This window comes from Borostomias antarcticus, assembly GCF_949987555.1.
Source record: "Borostomias antarcticus genome assembly, chromosome: 14".
Taxonomy (NCBI): Eukaryota; Metazoa; Chordata; class Actinopteri; order Stomiiformes; family Stomiidae; genus Borostomias; species Borostomias antarcticus.
In genome coordinates this window covers 19594967-19620413 of record NC_140247.1, presented here as the reverse complement: position 1 = coordinate 19620413, position 25447 = coordinate 19594967, and the positions used below count along the sequence as shown (strand labels likewise).

The following is a 25447-nucleotide window of genomic DNA, read 5'->3' as shown; positions in this document are numbered from 1 at the left end:
TGTAGGCACCGTGGATGTACGACATATTGCTCTAATATCCCAGAACATGGAACAAAGAGGATGCGGATCACGGAGGGAGCGACGGCAGTGGGTCGCCTTCACGGCTGCTTTGGTTCTGTTGTGGATCGGAGCTTCGGCGCAGATCAGATACTCCATCTCTGAGGAGGTGAAGGAAGGAATTGTCGTGGGGAATATAGCGAAGGATTTGGGACTTGATCTGAGCACCTTGAGACAGAGGGGATTTAGGATCGTGTCTGGTTCAATCGAACCGCTTTTTCTGGTAAATCAGAACGACGGCGTCTTGTATGTGAACCGAAAAATAGACAGAGAGGAGGTGTGCGAGCGGAGCAGCGTTTGTTTGATTAACCTGAAAACCGTTTTAGAAAACCCACTGGAGATCCATTATGTCGAAGTGGAGGTCCTTGACGTGAACGACCATTCTCCCAGCTTCCCTGAGAAAGAGAAACGTTTGGAAATATATGAGTCAGCGTTACCAGGAGCGCGATTTCAGTTGCAAGCTGCAAACGACCCAGACGGCGGAATGCTCTCTGTTCAACAATACAAACTCAGTCAAAACGATCATTTTCGTTTGGAAGTGAAAAATAGAGGCAAAGATGGTAAAATACCAATTTTAAATTTACAGAGACCTCTAGATAGAGAAGCAATTAAGCTTCACAAACTACAGCTAACAGCCATTGATGGAGGAAAGCCTCCCAAGTCGGGGACGATGCAAATTATTGTGGTCGTAATAGATGTTAACGACAATATTCCGGTTTTCACTAAAGATGCATACTCTGTTATGGTGAATGAAAACTCTCCCATTGGAACGACGGTCATACAGGTAAACGCTAGTGATCTTGACGATGGATCGAATGGTGAGATTTTCTACTCTTTTGGTAGCACTGTGAATAATAAGTTGCGTAAACTTTTCGACGTAGACACGAATACGGGAGAAATAATTATCAAAGACCTGATAGATTTTGAGCTAGAAGACAGTTATGAGATCGATATACAGGCATCTGACAAGGGGTCAGCTCCAATGACTGCAGACAAAAGCGTCACAGTAAAGATTGTTGATCTAAATGACAATGCACCTGAGATAGAGCTAACATCATTGTCCAGTGCAATATCCGAAGATTCCAGACCTGGAACTACAGTAGCATTAATCAGTGTAAATGATTTGGACTCTGGTCTCAATGGGAAAGTTATCTGCTCCATAAATGATGACGTCCCTTTCACGTTAACGCCAACATCAAAGGATAACATGTACTCTTTAGTTACCAAGTCACCTCTGGATAGAGAGAAACAGTCTCACTATGATGTAACAATAGTTGCTAAAGACGCAGGACAACCAGCCTTGTCATCTGTAAAGACTATCAGTGTTACTGTATCGGATGTGAATGATAACAGTCCAGAGTTTTCACTGAGACCCTATACTTTCTATATCACTGAGAATAACGAGCCAGGAGCCAGGCTGTTTTCAGTGAGTGCCTCTGATCGTGATGAGAATGAACATGCACATGTTTCTTATCATATACTGAGAGATGGTGGAGCAGAGAATAAATTAGCATCTTTTCTGAACGTCAACTCTGAAAATGGGGACATAATGGCGCTAAAAAGCTTTGACTTTGAAACTTTGAAAACATTCCAATTCTATGTTGTTGCTACGGACTCTGGAACTCCGTCTCTAAGCAGCAACGTCACAGTGAACGTGTTCATTCTGGATCAGAACGACAACGCTCCAGTGATCTTGTATCCAGTCAGCGCTAACGGTTCTGCTGAAGGGTTGGAGGAGATTCCCCGCAATGTGAACGCAGGACATTTGGTGACTAAAGTGAGAGCCTATGACGCTGATATAGGATATAACGGCTGGTTATTATTTTCACTGCAGGAAGTTAGTGACCACAGTCTCTTTGCTTTGGACCGCTATACAGGACAGATAAGGACACTTCGGTCCTTCACAGAGACAGACGAGGCTGAGCATAAACTGGTCATACTGGTCAAAGACAATGGGAACGTTTCACTCTCAGCAACAGCTACTGTGATTATCAACGCTGTGGAGCCCAAAGAGGCTTTTGCAGCTTCTGATGTTAAAAGCTCAGTCAAAGAGGAGGAGGAGAACAATGTGACATTTTATTTGGTCATCACTTTGGGGTCAGTTTCAACACTTTTTCTGGTCAGTATCATCGTGTTGATTGTAATGCAGTGCTCCAAACCAGCAGACTACTCCTCCAAGTATTTACAAGACACCAACTATGACGGGACAATGTGCCACAGCATCCAGTACAGATCCGGAGACAAACGGTACATGTTAGTTGGACCCAGAATGAGTATAGGTTCTACTATAGTCCCGGGCAGCAATGGGAATACTCTGGTGGTCCCCGATCACAGGAGGAGTGCGACTGGAGAGGTAAGAGCTGTTTCTAAAATGTTTTAGACACTGTTTTGTTGGCCTTCGTCTTTGCTACCTGAAGTGAATGTACTTTTCTAATGAAGAGGGGCAATACTCGCTTGATGGCTATTTTCGCTGTCCATGGTGCTGAATTACACCGCTTGACGGTCAATGCTTTCTGATAAAGTTGCTGAGACATTAATGCATATAGCTTAGGCTGCTGTGTTCAGCTTGTTCACTGTCCAGTCTCTTATTAAAGCTTATTAAACTTCAGTTGTATATGTCTCTCGTCTACCGCAGTCATTATCTGGCCTCTCATCGTCTCGCGGTTGTTCCAAGCATACTACAACAACGAATGAAGCACACCCCCTTGTGGACAGAAAGCACTATCAAAATACAACATAAGAAACGTCAAACTGCGTTATAATCTATACACATTTCAGTAGCTTTACATTACTCTATCAAACGTTAACTGGTAATTCCAGCTGGTTAATTGCCCAAGTTATTTTGTTGTAGATTAAAACTGTTGTCTTTTTGGGTGCTGTCCCCTCACGTGCTTCTGAATTAGACACATGACACTAGACCACCGAGTTTGTGTATTTTGGTGCGACTTGTGAAGCAGGGTGAAGTCGAGGTTAGTCGCTGTCCACTCCTGTGGTGCTGAAATCCTTTCCACTTGTACATTGTATGTACTGATTCCTTTGATGTATTTACTTTGTTTGCACTTGATTGACATGCGTGATCTTGTCTTTTAATGTATGCAAAACGCCTACGTCTTTCTATGGTAGTGTATTTAAAATAACGTGTATTAATTGTGGTTCGACGGATACACATTTCCTCGTGGTGTCAGTGTTACCCTGGCAAAGGATGGTTGGTTGAAGTAAGCCCAACCCAGTTTTATTCCAGTAACCGAGAGAACAGTATTCGAGCAAGACGTGCGATGCTCGTGAAATCATATTATCCATGTTTCTAGAATGATATGTGAAATTCAGTATGGATCAAAGTAGGTCTGTTGTCTGACTATAGGATTACAATATTCACTTTAAGGGCAGTATTTTGGATTTAACGATGGGAGAAGGAGGACAAAGGCGCAGATGGGAGTACTGGTGGGTCGCTCTGCGTCTCTCTTTGCTGCTGTGCTTCGGAGAGCGGGTTTCAGCTCAGATAAGATACTCTATTCAAGAGGAGGTGAAATTGGGATCCGTTCTTGGAAATGTTGCCAAGGATTTGGGCCTGGATGTGAGCACTTTGGTGGACAGATCGTTTCGTATAGTGTCTGGATCTAATGACGCTTTTTTCCAGGTAAATCAGAACAATGGCGTCTTGTATGTTCACAAGAATATCGACAGGGAGCATGTCTGTGAAGGCAGTGGTGCATGTTTGATGAACCTCAAAATAGTCGTTGAGAATCCGCTAGAGGTACATTACGCAGCGGTAGAAATTATGGATATTAATGATAATTCTCCGAGTTTCCTAGAATCTGAGAAGCGACTGGAAATGGCAGAGAATATTTTGCCTGGAACACGCTTTCAGTTGCCCTCAGCGCTTGATCCCGATGTAGGCATTAATTCTATTCGCCTCTACAGATTGAGCCAAAATGAAAACTTTCAACTGCAAGTAAGAGATAGAGCTGACGAAAAAAGTCCCTTTTTGTTATTACAGAAATCTTTGGACAGGGAGCAAAATGCAGAACACCGGTTGATTTTAACTGCAATTGATGGTGGTAGTCCACCAAGGTCAGGGACTCTGGACATTACCATTACGGTGCTTGACTCCAATGACAACCACCCAGTGTTTACTCAGGAGGTGTACTCTGTAACGTTACTAGAAAATGTAAAAATAGACACCGTTGTGGTTATAGTCAATGCCACTGACATCGACGATGGGGTAAACGGTGATATTGAATATGTTTTTGGTAGTAACATGAGGTCGAAAGTGCAAGATCTGTTTACATTAGATAGTATAACTGGAGAAATTCGTGTTAAAGGAAATGTCGATTTTGAAGACACTGATGTTTATAAATTAGACATCCAAGCCTCTGACAGGGGAAACCCTCCTCTGACAGTAGACTGTCGTGTGATTATAAAAGTTATAGACGTTAATGATAACCAACCTGAGATTGAGTTGACATCCCTATCTAAGATGGTATCTGAGGATTCAAAGCCTGGAACTGTAATTTCTCTAATTAGTGTTACAGATAAAGACTCTGGTATAAACGGTAAAGTAGTATGTAGTCTTTCAGGTGATGTGCCCTTTGAGTTAAAGCCATCATACCAGGATAACATGTACTCTTTAGTGACCAAGCAGCGTTTAGATAGAGAGCTTGTGTCTCATTATGACATCACAATAACAGCCACTGACTGTGGTCAGACTCCTCTGTCCACAGTCAAAACTCTGAGCGTCCAGATATCAGATGTGAACGATAACATCCCAGAATTCACTCAGAATCCTCTTGAGCTGTATTTAATAGAAAACAATGTTCCTGGTGCATCAATATTCTCTGTGAGCGCCTCTGATAAAGACTTGAATGAAAACGCTGCAATATCCTATCACATAGTTAGAGGAGAGGGCAGACAGAATGATATGGCCTCTTTCCTGAACATTAATTCTGATAATGGACATATTTCTGCTCTAAAAAGCTTTGACTTTGAAACTTTGAAAACATTCCACTTTCAAGTAGTTGCTACGGACTCTGGAACTCCGTCTCTAAGCAGCAACGTCACAGTGAACGTGTTCATTCTGGATCAGAACGACAACGCTCCAGTGATCTTGTATCCAGTCAGCGCTAACGGTTCTGCTGAAGGTGTGGAGGAGATTCCCCGCAATGTGAACGCAGGACATTTGGTGACTAAAGTGAGAGCCTATGACGCTGATATAGGATATAACGGCTGGTTATTATTTTCACTGCAGGAAGTTAGTGACCACAGTCTCTTTGCTTTGGACCGCTATACAGGACAGATAAGGACACTTCGCTCCTTCACAGAGACAGACGAGGCTGAGAATAAACTGGTCATACTGGTCAAAGACAATGGGAACGTTTCACTCTCAGCAACAGCTACTGTGATTATCAACGCTGTGGAGCCCAAAGAGGCTTTTGCAGCTTCTGATGTTAAAAGCTCAGTCAAAGAGGAGGAGGAGAACAATGTGACATTTTATTTGATCATCACTTTGGGATCAGTTTCAACACTTTTCCTGGTCAGTATCATCGTGTTGATTGTAATGCAGTGCTCCAAACCAGCAGACTACTCCTCCAAGTATTTACAAGAGGCCAACTATGACGGGACACTGTGCCACAGCATCCAGTACAGATCCGGAGACAAACGGTACATGTTAGTTGGACCCAGAATGAGTATAGGTTCTACTATAGTCCCGGGCAGCAATGGGAATACTCTGGTGGTCCCCGATCACAGGAGGAGTGCTTCTGGAGAGGTAAGAGATGTTTCTATTGAACATGTTTTACGTACACTGTTTTGTTGGTCTTAATTGTTGCTACATGATGTGAATGTAGATTACTTTCGAAGAGGGGCAACATCTTTGCATTGCCCTTTTCCATAGGCATGTGCTGGCTTGGCTTGACTTGGTTTAACTATGCGTGTCAGCTCAGCGCTGCTCACCATTATAACAGAGCTACCCGCTCAAAGGTGTGTCTTTAACTGATGACATGTGTGATGGTTATTGTAAGAGCCACAATGTGTACATTTAAGAACACATTATATTTTGGGCAAGAGATACATTTGTTTGTTTTTTGATTAGTGCTTAGTTATATCCTATATTGATTAGTGCTTAGTTATATCCTATATTGATTAGTGCTTAGTTGAGCCTATATTTATTAGTGCTTAGTTATAGCCTATATTGATTAGTGCTTAGTTGAGCCTATATTTATTAGCCAGAAGCTCCCCTTTTAGTTATACCTTTAAGATAATTAGTATGACGTCACGCATAGCAGAGTTCAGTTGAGAGCTGCGTTAGGCATGGGAGTATACATTTTTTCTACCGTGTGACTATGTAATATCAAAACTTTTCAACTTAAGCTTTTGAAACGGATTCCATCTCCTGGTATTCACGTCAGAGTGAAGTCAATATGCTTACAGCTCATTTATGGTATGCTTGGAACGTTAGAAACGGATGCCATTACAGTTATCAAAACAAGCTTCCATCCTGGCATGAGTGGCTTTAGTTTCAATGCACCTGTTGCTTATTTCCCTTGTCCGTAGTCTGTTGGCTAATCAATATTCCCAGGCTTTCAGTGTAATGAAAACGCTCTCAAGATTCAAAGCTCATGTCTGTGTAATTAGTGTACTGTCCGTTAGTATAAAGTTACAATCAAAATAATATGTGAGCGGTTGGAAAAACTGTTGCACTCACACACGTAAGGACTCATCAAGCTACAAACAGTTACTTCCTCATATTCCATCTTGTGTCCTTGATCGCTGGGACCAACTTTCAAAGTAAAAATGTGGAATTTTCATGACTTAGGTGAAACTATAACTCAAAAATGGGACGGTTAACATAAAGCTGTTTGGCTTCAACAACATGCTTGTCATGTTAGATGACTGTAAAAGGGAACTCCAAAAAACACCTAGCCTATAGGAGGAAATTCACACGGGTCTTTGGTGTAATTTGAAATAAATAGTTTTGTCCTTCAAACAAAATATATCTTGGCACAATTCGGTGCGTTTAAACTGGCAATGGAAAAGCAAATCAATGTGGTATGGTTTGACTTGGCGTGGCCAAAATTGCCAATGGAAAAACTCTTGGTACACTATCGCTTGAGGGCTATGTTCGCTGTCCATGGGGCTGAAGTAGACAGCTTGAAGTGTTAATACTTTTTTCAAGCAAAGGTTACCAAGACATTAACAGACAGCTTAGGGTGTGTTCAGCCTGTTCACCGTCCAGTCCCCACGGTGTCAGTATACACCAAGAAACACTATTCTAGGTCATAGTCTAAGCTCTGCCCCTTTAGGTGCTTTCTTGTTCCACACACACACCGAGAGAAGAGAGCGCACAGCCAGGACGTGTGATTCCTACTAGGATTTTCATTTCTATACTAGCTTGGACACATGAAACAGAAGAGCGTACGCATTTTTGTTTATTAGTCTTTTGGAATATAGTCTGTTTTTGACACCAGGTTGGATTTCATTTTTGCTCTAACAATGGGAGGAGGAGGACAAAGGCGCAGATGGGAGTACTGGTGGGTCGCTCTGCGTTTCTCTTTGCTGCTGTGCTTCGGAGAGCAGGTTTCAGCTCAGATAAGATACTCTATTCCAGAGGAGGTGAAAGAGGGAACAGTTGTTGGAAATGTTGCCAAGGATTTGGGTCTCGACATCAGTACATTGACGGATAGGCGATTTCGCATTGTGTCTGGATCAAAGGATTCTCTTTTTCAGGTAAATCAGAACAATGGCGTCTTGTATGGTCATAAGAATATCGACAGAGAGGAGCTCTGTGAAGGAAATGGTGCCTGTTTGATAAATCTTAAAATCGCAGTTGAAAATCCTCTTGAAATCCACTATGTCAGTATAGAAGTAACAGATGTCAATGACAACCCACCTAGGTTTGCTGAAAAAGATCTCCATTTAGAAATACCTGAAAATACCCTCACAGGAACACGCTTTGAGCTCCAGACAGCAAGAGATTTAGACGTTGGAATAAATTCTGTGCGCATGTACAGACTAAGTAGCAATGCTTATTTTGAATTGGAGATGATTGATAATGGAGATGAAGACAAAGTTCCTTTCTTGATTTTGAAGAAGTCCATGGACAGAGAACAAAACAGCAAACATTCGCTGACCTTGACAGCTTTAGACGGAGGGAATCCACCGAGGTCAGGCAGTCTAAACATAACCATCACAGTTCTTGATAATAACGACAACCGTCCGGTGTGTGGTAAAGATGTTTATTCAGTAACAGTTCAGGAGAACACACCGGTTGGAACCCCTGTGATAACCATCAACGCAACCGACACCGACGAGGGTCAGAATGGGGACGTGGAGTATTTACTGGGCAGAAACATAAAACGTAAAGTGCATGATATATTTCATTTAGATAGTATAACTGGAGAGATGAAAGTCATAGGTTTGGTTGATTTTGAAGAGGATGAGGTACACAAATTAACGGTACAGGTCTTGGATAAAGGAAAACCCCCGTTATCAACGGACTGCAGAGTTGTTATAAAGATAACCGACGTCAACGACAATAAACCAGAGATAGAGGTGACCTCACTTTCAAATATGATTCCAGAAGACTCAAAGCCTGGAACAGTTATTTCTCTTATAAGTGTGACTGATAAAGACTCTGGAATGAACGGCAAAGTTATATCAACTATATCAGAGAGGGTTCCTTTTGAATTAAAACCGTCATATCAAGATAATGTGTATTCAGTTGTAACAAAAGCTCGCTTAGACCGAGAACTGGTGTCCCATTATGACATCACAATAACAGCCACTGACTGTGGTCAGCCTCCTCTGTCCACATTCAAAACTCTGAGCGTCCAGATATCAGATGTGAATGATAACAGACCAGAATTCTCTCAAAATCCTCTTGAGCTGTATTTAGTAGAGAACAACTCCCCTGGTGCATCCATATTCTCTGTAAACGCTTCTGATAAAGACTTGAATGAAAACGCTGCAATATCCTATCACATAATTAGAGGAGAGGGCAGACAGAATGATATGGCCTCTTTCCTGAACATTAATTCTGATAATGGACATATTTCTGCTCTAAAAAGCTTCAACTTTGAAACTTTAAAAACATTCCAATTCCATGTTGTTGCTACGGACTCTGGAACTCCGTCTCTAAGCAGCAACGTCACAGTGAACGTGTTCATTCTGGATCAGAACGACAACGCTCCAGTGATCTTGTATCCAGTCAGCGCTAACGGTTCTGCTGAAGGTGTGGAGGAGATTCCCCGCAATGTGAACGCAGGACATTTGGTGACTAAAGTGAGAGCCTATGACGCTGATATAGGATATAACGGCTGGTTATTATTTTCACTACAGGAAGTTAGTGACCACAGTCTCTTTGCTTTGGACCGCTATACAGGACAGATAAGGACACTTCGGTCCTTCACAGAGACAGACGAGGCTGAGCATAAACTGGTCATACTGGTCAAAGACAATGGAAACGTTTCACTCTCAGCAACAGCTACTGTGATTATCAACGCTGTGGAGCCCAAAGAGGCTTTTGCAGCTTCTGATGTTAAAAGCTCAGTCAAAGAGGAGGAGGAGAACAATGTGACATTTTATTTGATCATCACTTTGGGGTCAGTTTCAACACTTTTCCTGGTCAGTATCATCGTGTTGATTGTAATGCAGTGCTCCAAACCAGCAGACTACCCCTCCAAGTATTTACAAGAGACCAACTATGACGGGACACTGTGCCACAGCATCCAGTACAGATCCGGAGACAAACGGTACATGTTAGTTGGACCCAGAATGAGTATAGGTTCTACTATAGTCCCGGGGAGCAATGGGAATACTCTGGTAGTCCCCGATCACAGGAGGAGTGCTTCTGGAGAGGTAAGCTTACACGTTAACAAAACTGTTTGTATTAAGCAATTATTTTATTTTTTAAACAGTGATTGGGCTGGGTACATACTTACATACATACATACATACATACACACACACACACACACACACACACACACACACACACACACACTGCAGCCATTTGCCTCGTGAATCGTTTGGAAACGGGTTCTACTTTCGTGATCTTGGCAGAAGGCTGAATGGAAACGCAGGCTGGTCGCTGTCCCTGGCAGCGGTGCTGAAACGGCCTGGCCGCTGTCCATGGTTCTGAAACGGCCGCTGCGCTGTTTCCAGGTTCATGAGCAGACAGATCCTTTTAACTTAAGTTTATTCTCGTTGGTGTGATTATTCGGGCAGGAAAGCTTATTATAGTAATAATAAGATTATTATCATATGGGTTGTTAACAGCGTTATTGCTAAAATGTGTCACGTCCTCTTAAGCCTGATATATCTGCACTGTGAATATTAAATTGTGACAGCGTGGCACTAGGTTTTTGAAAAGACACCCAGTGCCTAATTTTTGCCATGCACAGCATTATCAGCAGATGGCGCTCTATGCATTAAACTAAGGGGTCATTGGCTACGGCCGCAAGCAGCCTTCGTGATCAGTGAAATAACAGATCAGTAATATTTACCTAACTGATCTATTACTTGTAATCCCTGTAAAATCGTTTGATTGAGCAGTTACCTTGGATGAGAGTAAAACTTTAATTCAGATTTATTATAGATAGTAATGTGAGATTAGGACATTTTGTATGAGTGTCAATTGCATTTTAAGGTTTCTTGTTATTAGTTATATTTGGTTATGTAAAGGAATAAGGTATTAGGTAGAAATGATACAAGAGTAGAAGTGGTCAGTAGCCCACGTGATGAGTTAAGTCTGCACGAAACAGAGAGCGCTTGTGACATATAGGCCTAGTACTTTCCTATTACCAACAGCTGCACCCTGTAAAATGGGTTAACGCGACTTCAATAATAATTCCACAAGGTGGGAATTCAGGCGATAATGAATGTGTTTCACCATGCAGAGTGAGCTATACGCGTAATTCCTGCCCGTGTAACAGCAGGGAACAGGATAAATGCAATGTGTCCTAGAATCGCACGGTGTCAGTGCTTAACTATGATAACGCTTGAAAATAGATATCTTCGTCATTGTTCAGAGTCCGCCCCTTTAGGTGGCTGTTCAGTCTGAGATTGGAAGAGGGCGGTTGTAGCCTACGTTGCAGGACGGCTTAAAATCTAAAATGTTAGCTATATTATAACATTCAAACTGCAAAAGGATTTACATATTCTCAATTGTAATGGATACATGGTTGTCTGGAACGAAGTCATAGTGGACATATTGTGAACCGTTTGTATTTATCTCTAAATCATGGAACAAAGAAGACGCGGAGCACGGAGGGAGCGACGGCAGTGGGTCGCCTTCATGGCTGCTTTGGTTCTGTTGTGGAGCGGAGCTTCGGCGCAGATCAGATACTCCATCTCTGAGGAGGTGAAGGAAGGAACTGTCGTGGGGAATATAGCGAAGGATTTGGGACTAGATCTGAGCACCTTGAGACAGAGGGGATTTAGGATCGTAGCTGGCTCGACGGAGCCTCTGTTCCACGTGAGTCAAAACGACGGCATATTGTATGTCAAACGAAATATTGATAGAGAGGAGGTCTGTGAGCGGAGCAGCATTTGTTTGATCAACCTGAAAACCGTGTTAGAAAACCCACTGGAGATTCATTACGTCGAGGTGGAGGTCCTGGATGTGAATGACCATTCTCCCAGCTTTCCAGAAAAAGAGAAACGCTTGGAAATTTCAGAATCAGCGTTACCGGGAGCGCGATTTCAGCTGCAAGCTGCGCGCGACTTAGATGGTAACCAGTACTCCGTTCAGCAGTATAAACTAAGCCACAACGACCATTTCCGTTTGGAAGTTAAAGATCGAGGAGAGGACCGTAAAATGCCATTTTTAGTTCTCCAGAAACAGTTAGACAGAGAGGCTGCTAGAAGTCATAGATTGGTGCTTACAGCCATTGATGGGGGAAGGCCCGCAAAATCTGGTACGACTGAAATAAACATTGAGGTACTTGATGTGAATGACAACTCGCCTGTTTTTACTAAAGATGTGTTCTCTGCTATGTTAAGTGAAAATGCTCCTGTCGGTACGGCAGTTATTCAGGTAAATGCAACAGATTTGGATGCAGGTGCAAACGGTCAAATTATATATTCATTTGGTAATGAAGTTGATAGCAAATCAAGGGAACTGTTTAGTTTAGATCCAATCACTGGCGAAATAACAGTTAAAGGTCCAATAGATTTCGAGGAAAACGCGAGCTATGAGATTGATATACAAGCATCTGACAAGGGCCAGGTTCCTTTGACCACGGACAAGAGCGTTATTATAAATATAGTTGACGTTAATGACAATGCCCCTGAGATAGAAGTGACGTCGTTTTCCAACGCCGTCCCCGAAGATTCCCGACCTGGGACAACAGTAGCATTAATCAGTGTTAACGACTTGGACTCTGGTCTCAATGGGAAAGTTATTTGCTCCGTACTGGAAGTCACACCTTTCAAACTAATGCCGTCTCAACGCAATAACATGTACTCTGTGGTTACTATGTCACCTCTGGACAGGGAAAAACAGTCTCACTATGATGTAACAATAGTTGTTAAAGACGCAGGACAACCAGCCTTGTCATCTGTAAAGACTATCAGTGTTACTGTATCAGATGTGAATGATAACAGTCCAGAGTTTTCACTGAGCCCCTATACTTTCTATATCGCTGAGAATAACGAGCCAGGAGCCAGGCTGTTTTCAGTGAGTGCCTCTGATAGTGATGAGAACGAAAACGCTGTAGTTTCTTATCATATACTGAGAGATGGTGGAGCAGAGAATAAATTAGCATCTTTTCTGAACGTCAACTCTGAAAATGGGGACATAATGGCGCTAAAAAGCTTTGACTTTGAAACTCTCAAAACATTCCAATTCCATGTTGTTGCTACGGACTCTGGAACTCCGTCTCTAAGCAGCAACGTCACAGTGAACGTGTTCATTCTGGATCAGAACGACAACGCTCCAGTGATCTTGTATCCAGTCAGCGCTAACGGTTCTGCTGAAGGTGTGGAGGAGATTCCCCGCAATGTGAACGCAGGACATTTGGTGACTAAAGTGAGAGCCTATGACGCTGATATAGGATATAACGGCTGGTTATTATTTTCACTGCAGGAAGTTAGTGACCACAGTCTCTTTGCTTTGGACCGCTATACAGGACAGATAAGGACACTTCGGTCCTTCACAGAGACAGACGAGGCTGAGCATAAACTGGTCATACTGGTCAAAGACAATGGGAACGTTTCACTCTCAGCAACAGCTACTGTGATTATCAACGCTGTGGAGCCCAAAGAGGCTTTTGCAGCTTCTGATGTTAAAAGCTCAGTCAAAGAGGAGGAGGAGAACAATGTGACATTTTATTTGGTCATCACTTTGGGGTCAGTTTCAACACTTTTTCTGGTCAGTATCATCGTGTTGATTGTAATGCAGTGCTCCAAACCAGCAGACTACTCCTCCAAGTATTTACAAGACACCAACTATGACGGGACACTGTGCCACAGCATCCAGTACAGATCCGGAGACAAACGGTACATGTTAGTTGGACCCAGAATGAGTATAGGTTCTACTATAGTCCCGGGGAGCAATGGGAATACGCTGGTGGTCCCCGATCACAGGAGGAGTGCGTCTGGAGAGGTAAGAAGACAGCAATATATTTCTTCTTTTCATTTCTTTTTTTACTTATAGCCTACTTTTCCACTCTTTCGTTTTTTCAGTTCGATTTTATTTTTTTTCAGTGTGATTTTAGATACTAGGCCTATTCGTCATTCTAATTCTAATCTAAGTTTGTAATAAAGGGCCACAATTATATCCTTATTTTATGGCCGATCAATGCTTTGGAGTCGAAGTTTATTCTTTACTCCAGGCCTATATGCTTGAGTGTGGCTGCGCTGGTTGGAATGTCGCTGTTCTTGTTTGTGGTGCTGAACTGATGCTATGTTCATCGCGCCGACATTCTATTCATTTTTAGTGATTGTTTGTACAGATAAAACAATGTACTTTGATACCATGCTCAAGATGCAAGGGTAATTGTGCAATTAAGTTATTTCAGTCGTCCATAATGGGTTTTGTCACAATTATAAACATAAATTCGGAGGGGAGCTACAGAGTTTTTGAAATGTTGGAAGTTTAAGCATTCCTGCAGTGTGTTGTAAAATCGCATGGTGTCAGTAGCCTCCCTAGCTACAAGCATGCTTGCGTCTCGTCATCGTCTAGAGTCCGCCCCCTATCTGGTGGATAATTCTGTTTGCTGTAGCCAACGGTGAGACGACGGCCGTGAGCTTCGAGGAGAGTATAACCGATATATTAGTATTATTGTTATTAATAGACCTAGCTGTATTGCAATGCATTGTCGGTAGGAATTGATATGAATAGACCGTTGTAGGCTTTGTAGGCACCGTGGATGTAAGACATATTGCTCTAATATCCCAGAACATGGAACAAAGAGGATGCTTTGCACGGAGGGAGCGACGGCATTGGGTCGCCTTCATGGCTGCTTTGGTTCTGTTGTGGAGCGGAGCTTCGGCGCAGATCAGATACTCCATCTCTGAGGAGGTGAAGGAAGGAACTGTCGTGGGGAATATAGCGAAGGATTTGGGACTAGATCTGAGCACCTTGAGACAGAGGGGATTTAGGATCGTAGCTGGCTCGACGGAGCCTCTATTCCAGGTGAATCAGAATGACGGGATATTGTATATTAACCGAAAAGTAGATCGAGAGGAGGTCTGCGAACGAAGCGATGTCTGTTTGATCAACCTGAAAACTGTGCTTGAAACCCCACTGGAGATCCATTATATTGATGTGGAGGTGCTGGATGTGAACGACCACTCTCCCAGCTTCCCCAAGAAAGAGACACGGTTAGAAATATCAGAGGCAACATTACCAGGGGCGCGATTTCAGCTCCAACCTGGGCGTGATCCAGACGGAGGGATATATTCTGTGCAACAATATAAATTGAGTCACAATGAGCATTTCCGTTTAGAGGTCAAGGATCGTGGTGAAGATGGTAAAATCCCCATCCTAAATCTCCAGAGACCGCTTGATAGAGAGGTAAAGAGTAGCCATAGGTTACTGCTCACGGCCATTGATGGAGGAAAGCCTCCTAGGTCTGGGACAATGGATATATTTGTAGACGTTTTAGATGTAAATGATAACGTGCCTGTCTTCACTAAAGATTCATATTCCGTGATGCTAAATGAAAATTCTCCCATTGGCACAAAAGTCATACAAGTAAACGCTACAGATTTAGACGAAGGCCCTAACGGTGAGGTCGTTTATTCTTTCGGTGACGTAAATAGTAAATTGCTTAAACTTTTTGATGTAAACGCCGATACAGGTGAAATTATAGTGAAAGGACTGATAGATTTTGAAGCAAAAGATTCATATGAGATTGATATCCAGGCAACTGATAAGGGACAAGTGACTTTTAGAACGGAAAAAAGCGTTACAGTGAAGATTGTTGATCTCAATGATAATGCACCTGAGATTGAAGTGACGTCATTGTCCAGCTCAATCTCAGAGGATTCTAGACCAGGAACTACAGTAGCACTGATAAGCATTAATGATTTGGACTCTGGTCTCAATGGGAAAGTTATCTGCTCCATAAATGAAAACGTCCCTTTCACTTTATCGCCAACATTAAAGGATAACATGTACTCTGTAGTTACCAAGTCACCTCTGGATAGAGAGAAACAGTCTCACTATGATGTAACAATAGTTGCTAAAGACGCAGGACAACCAGCCTTGTCATCTGTAAAGACTATCAGTGTTACTGTATCAGATGTGAATGATAACAGTCCAGAGTTTTCACTGAGCCCCTATACTTTCTATATCACTGAGAATAACGAGCCAGGAGCCAGGCTGTTTTCAGTGAGTGCCTCTGATCGTGATGAGAATGAAAACGCTGTAGTTTCTTATCATATACTGAGAGATGTTGGAGCAGAGAATAAATTAGCATCTTTTCTGAATGTCAACTCTGAAAATGGGGACATAATGGCGCTAAAAAGCTTTGACTTTGAAACTCTCAAAACATTCCAATTCCATGTTGTTGCTACGGACTCTGGAACTCCGTCTCTAAGCAGCAACGTCACAGTGAACGTGTTCATTCTGGATCAGAACGACAACGCTCCAGTGATCTTGTATCCAGTCAGCGCTAACGGTTCTGCTGAAGGTGTGGAGGAGATTCCCCGCAATGTGAACGCAGGACATTTGGTGACTAAAGTGAGAGCCTATGACGCTGATATAGGATATAACGGCTGGTTATTATTTTCACTGCAGGAAGTTAGTGACCACAGTCTCTTTGCTTTGGACCGCTATACAGGACAGATAAGGACACTTCGCTCCTTCACAGAGACAGACGAGGCTGAGCATAAACTCGTCATACTGGTCAAAGACAATGGGAACGTTTCACTCTCAGCAACAGCTACTGTGATTATCAACGCTGTGGAGCCCAAAGAGGCTTTTGCAGCTTCTGATGTTAAAAGCTCAGTCAAAGAGGAGGAGGAGAACAATGTGACATTTTATTTGATCATCACTTTGGGGTCAGTTTCAACACTTTTCCTGGTCAGTATCATCGTGTTGATTGTAATGCAGTGCTCCAAACCTGCAGACTACTCCTCCAAGTATTTACAAGAGACCAACTATGACGGGACACTGTGCCACAGCATCCAGTACAGATCCGGAGACAAACGGTACATGTTAGTTGGACCCAGAATGAGTATAGGTTCTACTATAGTCCCGGGGAGCAATGGGAATACTCTGGTGGTCCCCGATCACAGGAGGAGTGCTTCTGGAGAGGTAAGTTGATAAGAAGTAGCCTACTTTATCTCAATTATTATGTTTTCAATGCACTTTTTGTCCCCTGTTGTTTGAGCAGGACTAGTGTCTTAGCATGAAAGAGCTTTACAATCAATAGGCAATGTATTCACTTGTTGACTCATACATTGTTACATTGAGCTGCTGTACTTCTAGCCTCGTGAGACCATCGTGATCTCGCGAGATCACGTTGTTTACCTCAAACCAAGGCGGGCGTCAAGTTACTGTAATGTTAGAGGGCGCTTTCCCACATAGAATCGTGTCGCTGTCCATCACCTTGGTTCTGAAATTGCTCTGTGTTTGACACACGTGTGGCTTTGGTAACTAGAGCAGTTAGGTCTATATCTTAGGTCGACATGATATAGTATGCTGTTAAAATGACATAGTGTCGTTTATCTATCTCTGTTTGTGTAATGTACAGTCATGAAAAGCCTACCGTCGTTGTTTCACTGTCTAAACATTGTATGTATAAATATCAGGAACGTTCAATTAAGAAATTACTGGTTGTATGGCCTCTCCATTTTGTCACTCATTTGGCCATTTCATCGTAATTAGGCCTACTTGTTTTGCGGCAGTGGGAGTTTTAGTTAGTAGAATGTAGTTTGTGGTTCAATCTTGCAATGTGGTCTGAAATCGCATGGTGTCAGTGCATGAAAACCATATCGCCTCCGAGAAAAGGCTTTCGTCATACTCGGGAGTCCACCCCTTTTTTAGCATTGCGTCGGCTGCAGAGACTGGCGTTGTGAGATCCAGAGGATACACCTAGTTCTAACTATTTCAAGTGCTACTGCGGGTAATGTGCCCTTAATATAATTTGGAATGTGATGGATAACATGTCCTGGGTCACACTGGCTTAACTTGGACAGCCTGTTGTGGATTATTCCTCGTTTTACCTTCAAACATGGAACAAAGGGGATGCGGAGCACGGAGGGAGCGACGGCAGTGGGTCGCCTTTATGGCTGCTTTGGTTCTGTTGTGGAGCGGAGCTTCGGCGCAGATCAGATACTCCATCTCTGAGGAGGTGAAGGAAGGAACTGTCGTGGGGAATATAGCGAAGGATTTGGGACTAGATCTGAGCACCTTGAGACAGAGGGGATTTAGGATCGTAGCGGGCTCGACGGAGCCTCTGTTCCAGGTAAATCAGAATGACGGCGTATTGTACGTGAACCGAAAAATAGACAGAGAAGAGGTATGTGAGCACAGCAGCGTGTGTTTGATCAACCTGAAAACTGTGCTTGAAAACCCACTGGAGATCCATTACGTTGCGGTGGAGGTGCTGGATGTGAACGACCACTCACCCAGCTTTCCAGAGAAACAGAAACGGTTAGAGATTTCAGAGTCCGCTTTACCAGGCGTGCGTTATCAACTAAAAGCGGCTCGCGACCTAGATGGTGGCGTCTTCTCTGTTCAGCGCTACAAACTGAGTCACAATGATCATTTCCGTTTGGAAGTGAAGGACAAAGGCGATGATGGGAAAAGCCCTATATTAATTTTACAGAAGCCTTTAGACAGAGAGACCACGAGAAGCCATATGCTGGTGCTCACGGCCGTTGATGGGGGGAAACCCGCGAGATCTGGGAACATGCAAATACAAGTAGATGTATTAGATGTAAATGACAACGTTCCTATATTTTCAAAAGATGTTTACTCGGTATTACTCAATGAAAATACAGATTTAGGGAGAACAGTCATACAGGTAAATGCAACTGATTTGGATGACGGTCCAAATGGAGAAGTAATATACTCGTTTGGAAATAGCGTTAATGAGAGATTAATCAAACTGTTTGATATAAATCCAATAACAGGTGAAATTATTGTAAAAGGGCTCATTGATTTTGAGGTTAAAGACAGATATGAAATCGAAATACAAGCATCTGACAAAGGACTCGCCCCTCTTACAACAGACAAAAGTGTGATGATACAAATAGTTGACTTGAATGATAATGCACCCGAGATCGAGGTGACTTCGTTTTCCAATGCAATTCCCGAGGATTCCCGATCTGGAACTACAGTAGCACTGATCAGTGTTAATGATTTGGACTCTGGTCTCAATGGGAAAGTTATCTGCTCCATAAATGAGGAAGTCCCTTTCACTTTAACGCCGTCTTTACAGGATAACATGTACTCTGTAGTTACCAAGTCACCTCTGGATAGAGAGAAACAGTCTCACTATGATGTAACAATAGTTGCTAAAGACGCAGGACAACCAGCCTTGTCATCTGTAAAGACTATCAGTGTTACTGTATCAGATGTGAATGATAACAATCCAGAGTTTTCCCTGAGCCCCTATACTTTCTATATCACTGAGAATAACGAGCCAGGAGCCAGGCTGTTTTCAGTGAGTGCCTCTGATCGTGATGAGAATGAAAACGCTGTAGTTTCATATCATATAGTCAGAGATGGAGAAGATAATAAATTAGCATCTTTTCTGAACATCAACTCTGAAAATGGAGACATTTTGGCGCTAAAAAGTTTTGACTTTGAAACTCTCAAAACATTCCAATTCCATGTTGTTGCTACGGACTCTGGAACTCCGTCTCTAAGCAGCAACGTCACAGTGAACGTGTTCATTCTGGATCAGAACGACAACGCTCCAGTGATCTTGTATCCAGTCAGCGCTAACGGTTCTGCTGAAGGTGTGGAGGAGATTCCCCGCAATGTGAACGCAGGACATTTGGTGACTAAAGTGAGAGCCTATGACGCTGATATAGGATATAACGGCTGGTTATTATTTTCACTGCAGGAAGTTAGTGACCACAGTCTCTTTGCTTTGGACCGCTATACAGGACAGATAAGGACACTTCGGTCCTTCACAGAGACAGACGAGGCTGACCATAAACTGGTCATACTGGTCAAAGACAATGGGAACGTTTCACTCTCAGCAACAGCTACTGTGATTATCAACGCTGTGGAGCCCAAAGAGGCTTTTGCAGCTTCTGATGTTAAAAGCTCAGTCAAAGAGGAGGAGGAGAACAATGTGACATTTTATTTGATCCTCACTTTGGGGTCAGTTTCAACACTTTTCCTGGTCAGTATCATCGTGTTGATTGTAATGCAGTGCTCCAAACCTGCAGACTACTCCTCCAAGTATTTACAAGAGACCAACTATGACGGGACACTGTGCCACAGCATCCAGTACAGATCCGGAGACAAACGGTACATGTTAGTTGGACCCAGAATGAGTATAGGTTCTACTATAGTCCCGGGCAGCAATGGGAATACTCTGGTGGTCCCCGATCACAGGAGGAGTGCGTCTGGAGAGGTAAGGCAGCAATCATTTTGAACATATTTCCGCTTTGCGCATTTGGCTTAATGTTATAGGCTAGCCTACTTTTCACTGCCCATCTAGAATGCAATTGCAATATAGTGTAATAGTAAACTTGTTCGCTTTTTAAATTCTAAACTGTGTGTATTATCTTAGAGGGCGCTGTTCCATACGGCCAGAGACACTGAATCTGGAGTTGTCGCTGTCCACACTGTGGTGCTGGAAAGTTTCCGTTGTCAACCTTTTTCTTTTTTCCTCTTGTTTTATAACTTGAGGCGAAATTAAATAAATCCTTTGGTCAATATATGTTTTATAGTCCTAGTGGAACTCGCTACCGGACTACCTCAGAGCTGCCAGAGGTTTTTAAAACGGGCCTTAACACCCTTCATTACCGGCAATCCTATTTGTAAGCATTCTATAGTTTCCCTCCTTTGTTTTAATCACCTTTCTATTTTATTTTGTTATATCCTAATTTTATTCTACTTTTTAAATTTTGTTTTATTTTAGTTCATTCATCTTAAATCTAATTTTTACCTTTGTGCTGACTAGCCTTTTATTTGTGTCATAGCCTTTAATATGTGAAGCATTTCGAGATTTGTCTCAGCAGATGAGAAGCGCTAAATGAACTTAGTTTACTAATATTATTATTATTTATTATTATTATTAGGCTACTATTACTATTGTTGTTATTATTATTGGTAGTGTTAGTAGTAGTAGAAGTAGTAGTAAATTAGACTATTCGAAAACGAGTTGCACAGTTTAGCGCATCACTTCTAGTAGTTTTATTCTTAAAACAGGTCGGTTGTGCTTTCTGTTCTTGCCCACTAGGCGTTAACCTTTTTGTTCATCACTTATTTCAAGACAGTGTACCGTTTTCATAGTGTAAGAGCCACACTGTGTGAATGCAAGGACATGTATATATGAGGCACGTTTATATGTTTATTTTGAGATAGGGCTCAGTTATAACCTACATTAATGTTGTCAGCCAGACGCTCCTCTTGTAGTTATGACCCCTTAAGCAACGCGTGATGTGACGTCACGCATAGCAGAGTTTTAGTTGAGCTGCGTTAGGCATGATTATATTAATTTTTCCTACGGTGTAATGTAGCCTAATCTTGAAACTTAAAAAAGCCTTTTGAAACAGATTCAATCTCTTGTCGTTCGCGCCAGAGTGAAGTAAATATGACTACAGCTCATGTATGAATACTTTGGACTTCTAAACAGATGTGATTGCACATAGTATATAATTGTTTAATGTACACGAAACACTATCCTGCAATGTGGAATGGAGTCGCATGGTGTCAGCGCCTTCCTTGAATAATGCCTCAGTGAAAAGCATTTCGTCATAATTGAGTCCACCCCTTTTGCTAGTATTTCGTTGTCTGCGTTGTGAGCTTGGAGGATAGGCTACATCTACATCTAAAGTATTGAAGCTTTCTGCGGATAGTGAGCCGTTATATTCTGGAATGTGACGGATAACATGTCCGTGGTTACACAATCGTAGTTTGGTATAGCCCACGGCGGATTAATTATCTTTCTACCCTCAAACATGGAACAAAGAGGATGCGGAGCACGGAGGGAGCGACGGCAGTGGGTCGCCTTCATGGCTGCTTTGGTTCTGTTGTGGAGCGGAGCTTCGGCGCAGATCAGATACTCCATCTCTGAGGAGGTGAAGGAAGGAACTGTCGTGGGGAATATAGCGAAGGATTTGGGACTAGATCTGAGCACCTTGAGACAGAGGGGATTTAGGATCGTAGCTGGCTCGACGGAGCCTCTGTTCCAGGTAAACCAGAATGACGGCGTATTGTACGTGAACCGAAAAATAGACAGAGAAGAGGTATGTGAGCACAGCAGCGTGTGTTTGATCAACCTGAAAACGGTGCTCGAAAACCCACTGGAGATCCATTACGTTGCGGTGGAGGTGCTTGACGTGAATGACCACTCTCCCCTCTTCCCAGAGAAAGAAACGCGCTTAGAAATCTCAGAGTCCGCTTTACCGGGGGCGCGTTATCAGCTGCAAGCTGCGCGTGACCCCGATGCTGGTCCCTTCTCTATTCAGCAGTATAAACTCAGTAACAATGAGCATTTTCGTTTGGAAGTCAAAGATAGAGGTAGGGATGGTAAAATCCCCATCCTAAATCTCCAGAGACCGCTTGATAGAGAGGTAAAGGGTAGCCATAGGTTACTGCTCACGGCCATTGATGGAGGAAAGCCTCCAAAGTCTGGTTCTGCAGAGATAATCGTGGACGTTTTAGATGTTAATGATAACATGCCTGTTTTCACTAAAGATTCATACTCGGTATTTCTAAATGAGAACTCACCCATTGGCACAACAGTCATACAAGTAAACGCTACGGATTTGGACGAAGGTCCAAATGGTGAGGTGGTTTACTCGTTCGGAAATAATGTGAACAGTAAATTACGCACGCTTTTCGGCGTAAAAACTAACACAGGTGAAATAATTGTTAAAGGGAATGTTGATTTTGAGGTACAGGATAGCTATGAGATTGATATCCAGGCATCTGACAAAAGCCATGTCCCTTTGACAACAGACAAAAGTGTTATAGTTAAAATTGTTGATCTTAATGACAATGTGCCTGGGATTGAGGTGACATCCTTCTCTAGTGCCATTCCTGAGGATTCTAGACCTGGAACCACAGTAGCATTAATCAGTGTTAGTGATTTGGACTCTGGTCTCAATGGAAAAGTTATCTGCTCCATAAATGAGGAAGTCCCTTTCACTTTAACGCCGTCTTTACAGGATAACATGTACTCTGTAGTTACCAAGTCACCTCTGGATAGAGAGAAACAGTCTCACTATGATGTAACAATAGTTGCTAAAGACGCAGGACAACCAGCCTTGTCATCTGTCAAGACTATCAGTGTTACTGTATCAGATGTGAATGATAACAGTCCAGAGTTTTCACTGAGCCCCTATACTTTCTATATCACTGAGAATAACGAGCCAGGAGCCAGGCTGTTTTCAGTGAGTGCCTCTGATCGTGATGAGAATGAAAACGCTGTAGTTTCTTATCATATACTGAGAGACGGTGGAGCAGAGAATAAATTAGCATCTTTTCTGAACGTCAACTCTGAAAATGGGGACATAATGGCACTAAAAAGCTTTGACTTTGAAACACTCAAAACATTCCAATTCCAAGTAGTTGCTACAGACTCTGGAACTCCGTCTCTAAGCAGCAACGTCACAGTGAACGTGTTCATTCTGGATCAGAACGACAACGCTCCAGTGATCTTGTATCCAGTCAGCGCTAACGGTTCTGCTGAAGGTGTGGAGGAGATTCCCCGCAATGTGAACGCAGGACATTTGGTGACTAAAGTGAGAGCCTATGACGCTGATATAGGATATAACGGCTGGTTATTATTTTCACTGCAGGAAGTTAGTGACCACAGTCTCTTTGCTTTGGACCGCTATACAGGACAGATAAGGACACTTCGCTCCTTCACAGAGACAGACGAGGCTGAGCATAAACTGGTCATACTGGTCAAAGACAATGGGAACGTTTCACTCTCAGCAACAGCTACTGTGATTATCAACGCTGTGGAGCCCAAAGAGGCTTTTGCAGCTTCTGATGTTAAAAGCTCAGTCAAAGAGGAGGAGGAGAACAATGTGACGTTTTATTTGATCATCACTTTGGGGTCAGTTTCAACACTTTTCCTGGTCAGTATCATCGTGTTGATTGTAATGCAGTGCTCCAAACCAGCAGACTACTCCCCCAAGTATTTACAAGACACCAACTATGACGGGACACTGTGCCACAGCATCCAGTACAGATCCGGAGACAAACGGTACATGTTAGTTGGACCCAGAATGAGTATAGGTTCTACTATAGTCCCGGGGAGCAATGGGAATACTCTGGTGGTCCCCGATCACAGGAGGAGTGCGTCTGGAGAGGTAAGCTAGTAAAATGTCTAATAGTTTATATCGTTATAAACCATATTTTTGTCTGCATTCTGATGCTAATTATGAGTGGGTATCTTCACACATGATACAAATCAACAGAACATGTACCCTCTTGTTGAGTTATGAACTGTTGCATTGAGGTGTTGTGTCTTCATCTTAGAGGGTGCCATCCCACATTGAGGCCATCCAATGAATCTGGCTTTGTCGCTGTCCACGACCGTGGTGCTGAAACTGCACCATGTAAACTCATACATGGATAAACCTTTAGCTGGAGGAAAGTGTATCCCTCTGTTTATGTTGCGTAAGTCAAATCGTAGGGCGGAACCTTAGGGTGCCAGCTCCATGACTAATTAGGAGGCAGGGATACACATGAGCACACTTTTGACATACATGAGCAGACCTTGGTCCCTGTTGGCGTTGGTTTCGTTGTCCTAGTGTACAGCGATCCTAGACTTAAGGGGGCCCCAAGTAAAACACAGAGGGCTTGGGACTGTGGCAGTGCACTGCATAGTGCCTCTATGGGCGGGTTGAGGGGGGTTATAGCTGTTATTGCAAAATGTGGCAATATGAGAAGTAATCGGGGGCCCCCTTTCTGTTTTTTTTTGTGGGAGGGCCCCAACCATTTGCACGGTTTGCCTCTCGGTGTGCCCTTTTTAACAGCTTATCTTTGTGCCTCATAGTTGTCTTGTATTTCCGTTTTACCCCTTTAATTGTGCAGGTGGTTTGAATCAGACTGGTGTCGTTACCATTTCTTTAGCTGCAGTTGGAAGGATGACGTGAGGGTGTGTCTAGACTAGGGCGTACAGACGATAGTTTGTTAGTGGTAGTAGGCGAGATGTTATGCGTTTCCAGGACAATGTATTTGTTAATGATTGTATTTCATAACAGGTCTAGCCTGACCTAGGGGGTGCCAGTGAGAGGACTAGCCTCTTCAGTGCTCTGAGCTAAGGTGAAGAGTTGTGTTGCCTGTAGACCATAGTAGGACATCAGCCATGTGATGTTTGTACTTAATCCTGTCTTTTCCCCTTTCTAATAGAACTAATATCTGCTGTTTTGCTCATAGTAGATTTAGTAAATAATAGTCGATACAAATTGCATTTGTGTATGTTTTGATCTGTCTTCTTTGTGCTGCCTTTCCTCTGAACGGTTCACATGTCATTCATGTTCTTTTGTGTTCTCTGGGTTCGAGTGGGGAGCATGGGCGTGGAGAGTGGGCAGGCCCGGCCCCAGGATGAAGTGACAGACGGGGCAGTTAAAAATGGCGAGGGGGCAAATCTTTTTATATAGTAAAACAGTAGATAATCATCCTGATAGGCGTATTTCTGAAAATGTTTCATCCCACGGGTGGCAATATCGTGGCTAAATAACAACACAGGCAGTAGTCTGGTTATCTGGGACTAGTCTCCACGGCAAGTGGTGTGTGGGG

The 25447-nt window shown here is 42.9% G+C and overlaps 5 protein-coding genes across 5 annotated transcripts; all 5 read left to right on the top strand.

Moving 5' to 3' along the window:
* Positions 1-46: 46 nt before the first annotated feature.
* On the top strand, positions 47-6618 carry LOC311317520 (protocadherin alpha-3-like; the record flags this gene model as incomplete). Its single annotated transcript, XM_084448595.1, has 3 exons — positions 47-467; positions 3870-5821; positions 6607-6618. 3 exons carry the CDS (start codon positions 47-49, stop codon positions 6616-6618), a joined length of 2385 nt encoding a protein of 794 aa, XP_084304721.1.
* Positions 6619-7545: 927 nt separating this feature from the next.
* On the top strand, positions 7546-14300 carry LOC311317519 (protocadherin alpha-3-like; the record flags this gene model as incomplete). Its single annotated transcript, XM_084448594.1, has 3 exons — positions 7546-7665; positions 11414-13657; positions 14277-14300. The coding sequence occupies 3 exons, from the start codon at positions 7546-7548 to the stop codon at positions 14298-14300; spliced, it is 2388 nt and encodes a 795-aa protein (XP_084304720.1).
* Positions 14301-14455: 155 nt separating this feature from the next.
* Positions 14456-16825, top strand: LOC311317755 (protocadherin alpha-8-like; the record flags this gene model as incomplete). Its single annotated transcript, XM_084448856.1, has 1 exon — positions 14456-16825. One exon carries the CDS (start codon positions 14456-14458, stop codon positions 16823-16825), a length of 2370 nt encoding a protein of 789 aa, XP_084304982.1.
* Positions 16826-17735: 910 nt separating this feature from the next.
* LOC311317752 (protocadherin alpha-3-like) lies at positions 17736-20117 on the top strand (the record flags this gene model as incomplete). Its single annotated transcript, XM_084448853.1, has 1 exon — positions 17736-20117. The coding sequence occupies one exon, from the start codon at positions 17736-17738 to the stop codon at positions 20115-20117; it is 2382 nt and encodes a 793-aa protein (XP_084304979.1).
* Positions 20118-21648: 1531 nt separating this feature from the next.
* On the top strand, positions 21649-24021 carry LOC311317754 (protocadherin alpha-6-like; the record flags this gene model as incomplete). The annotated part of the gene is made up of 1 exon (XM_084448855.1): positions 21649-24021. One exon carries the CDS (start codon positions 21649-21651, stop codon positions 24019-24021), a length of 2373 nt encoding a protein of 790 aa, XP_084304981.1.
* Between the last annotated feature and the right edge of the window lie 1426 nt (positions 24022-25447).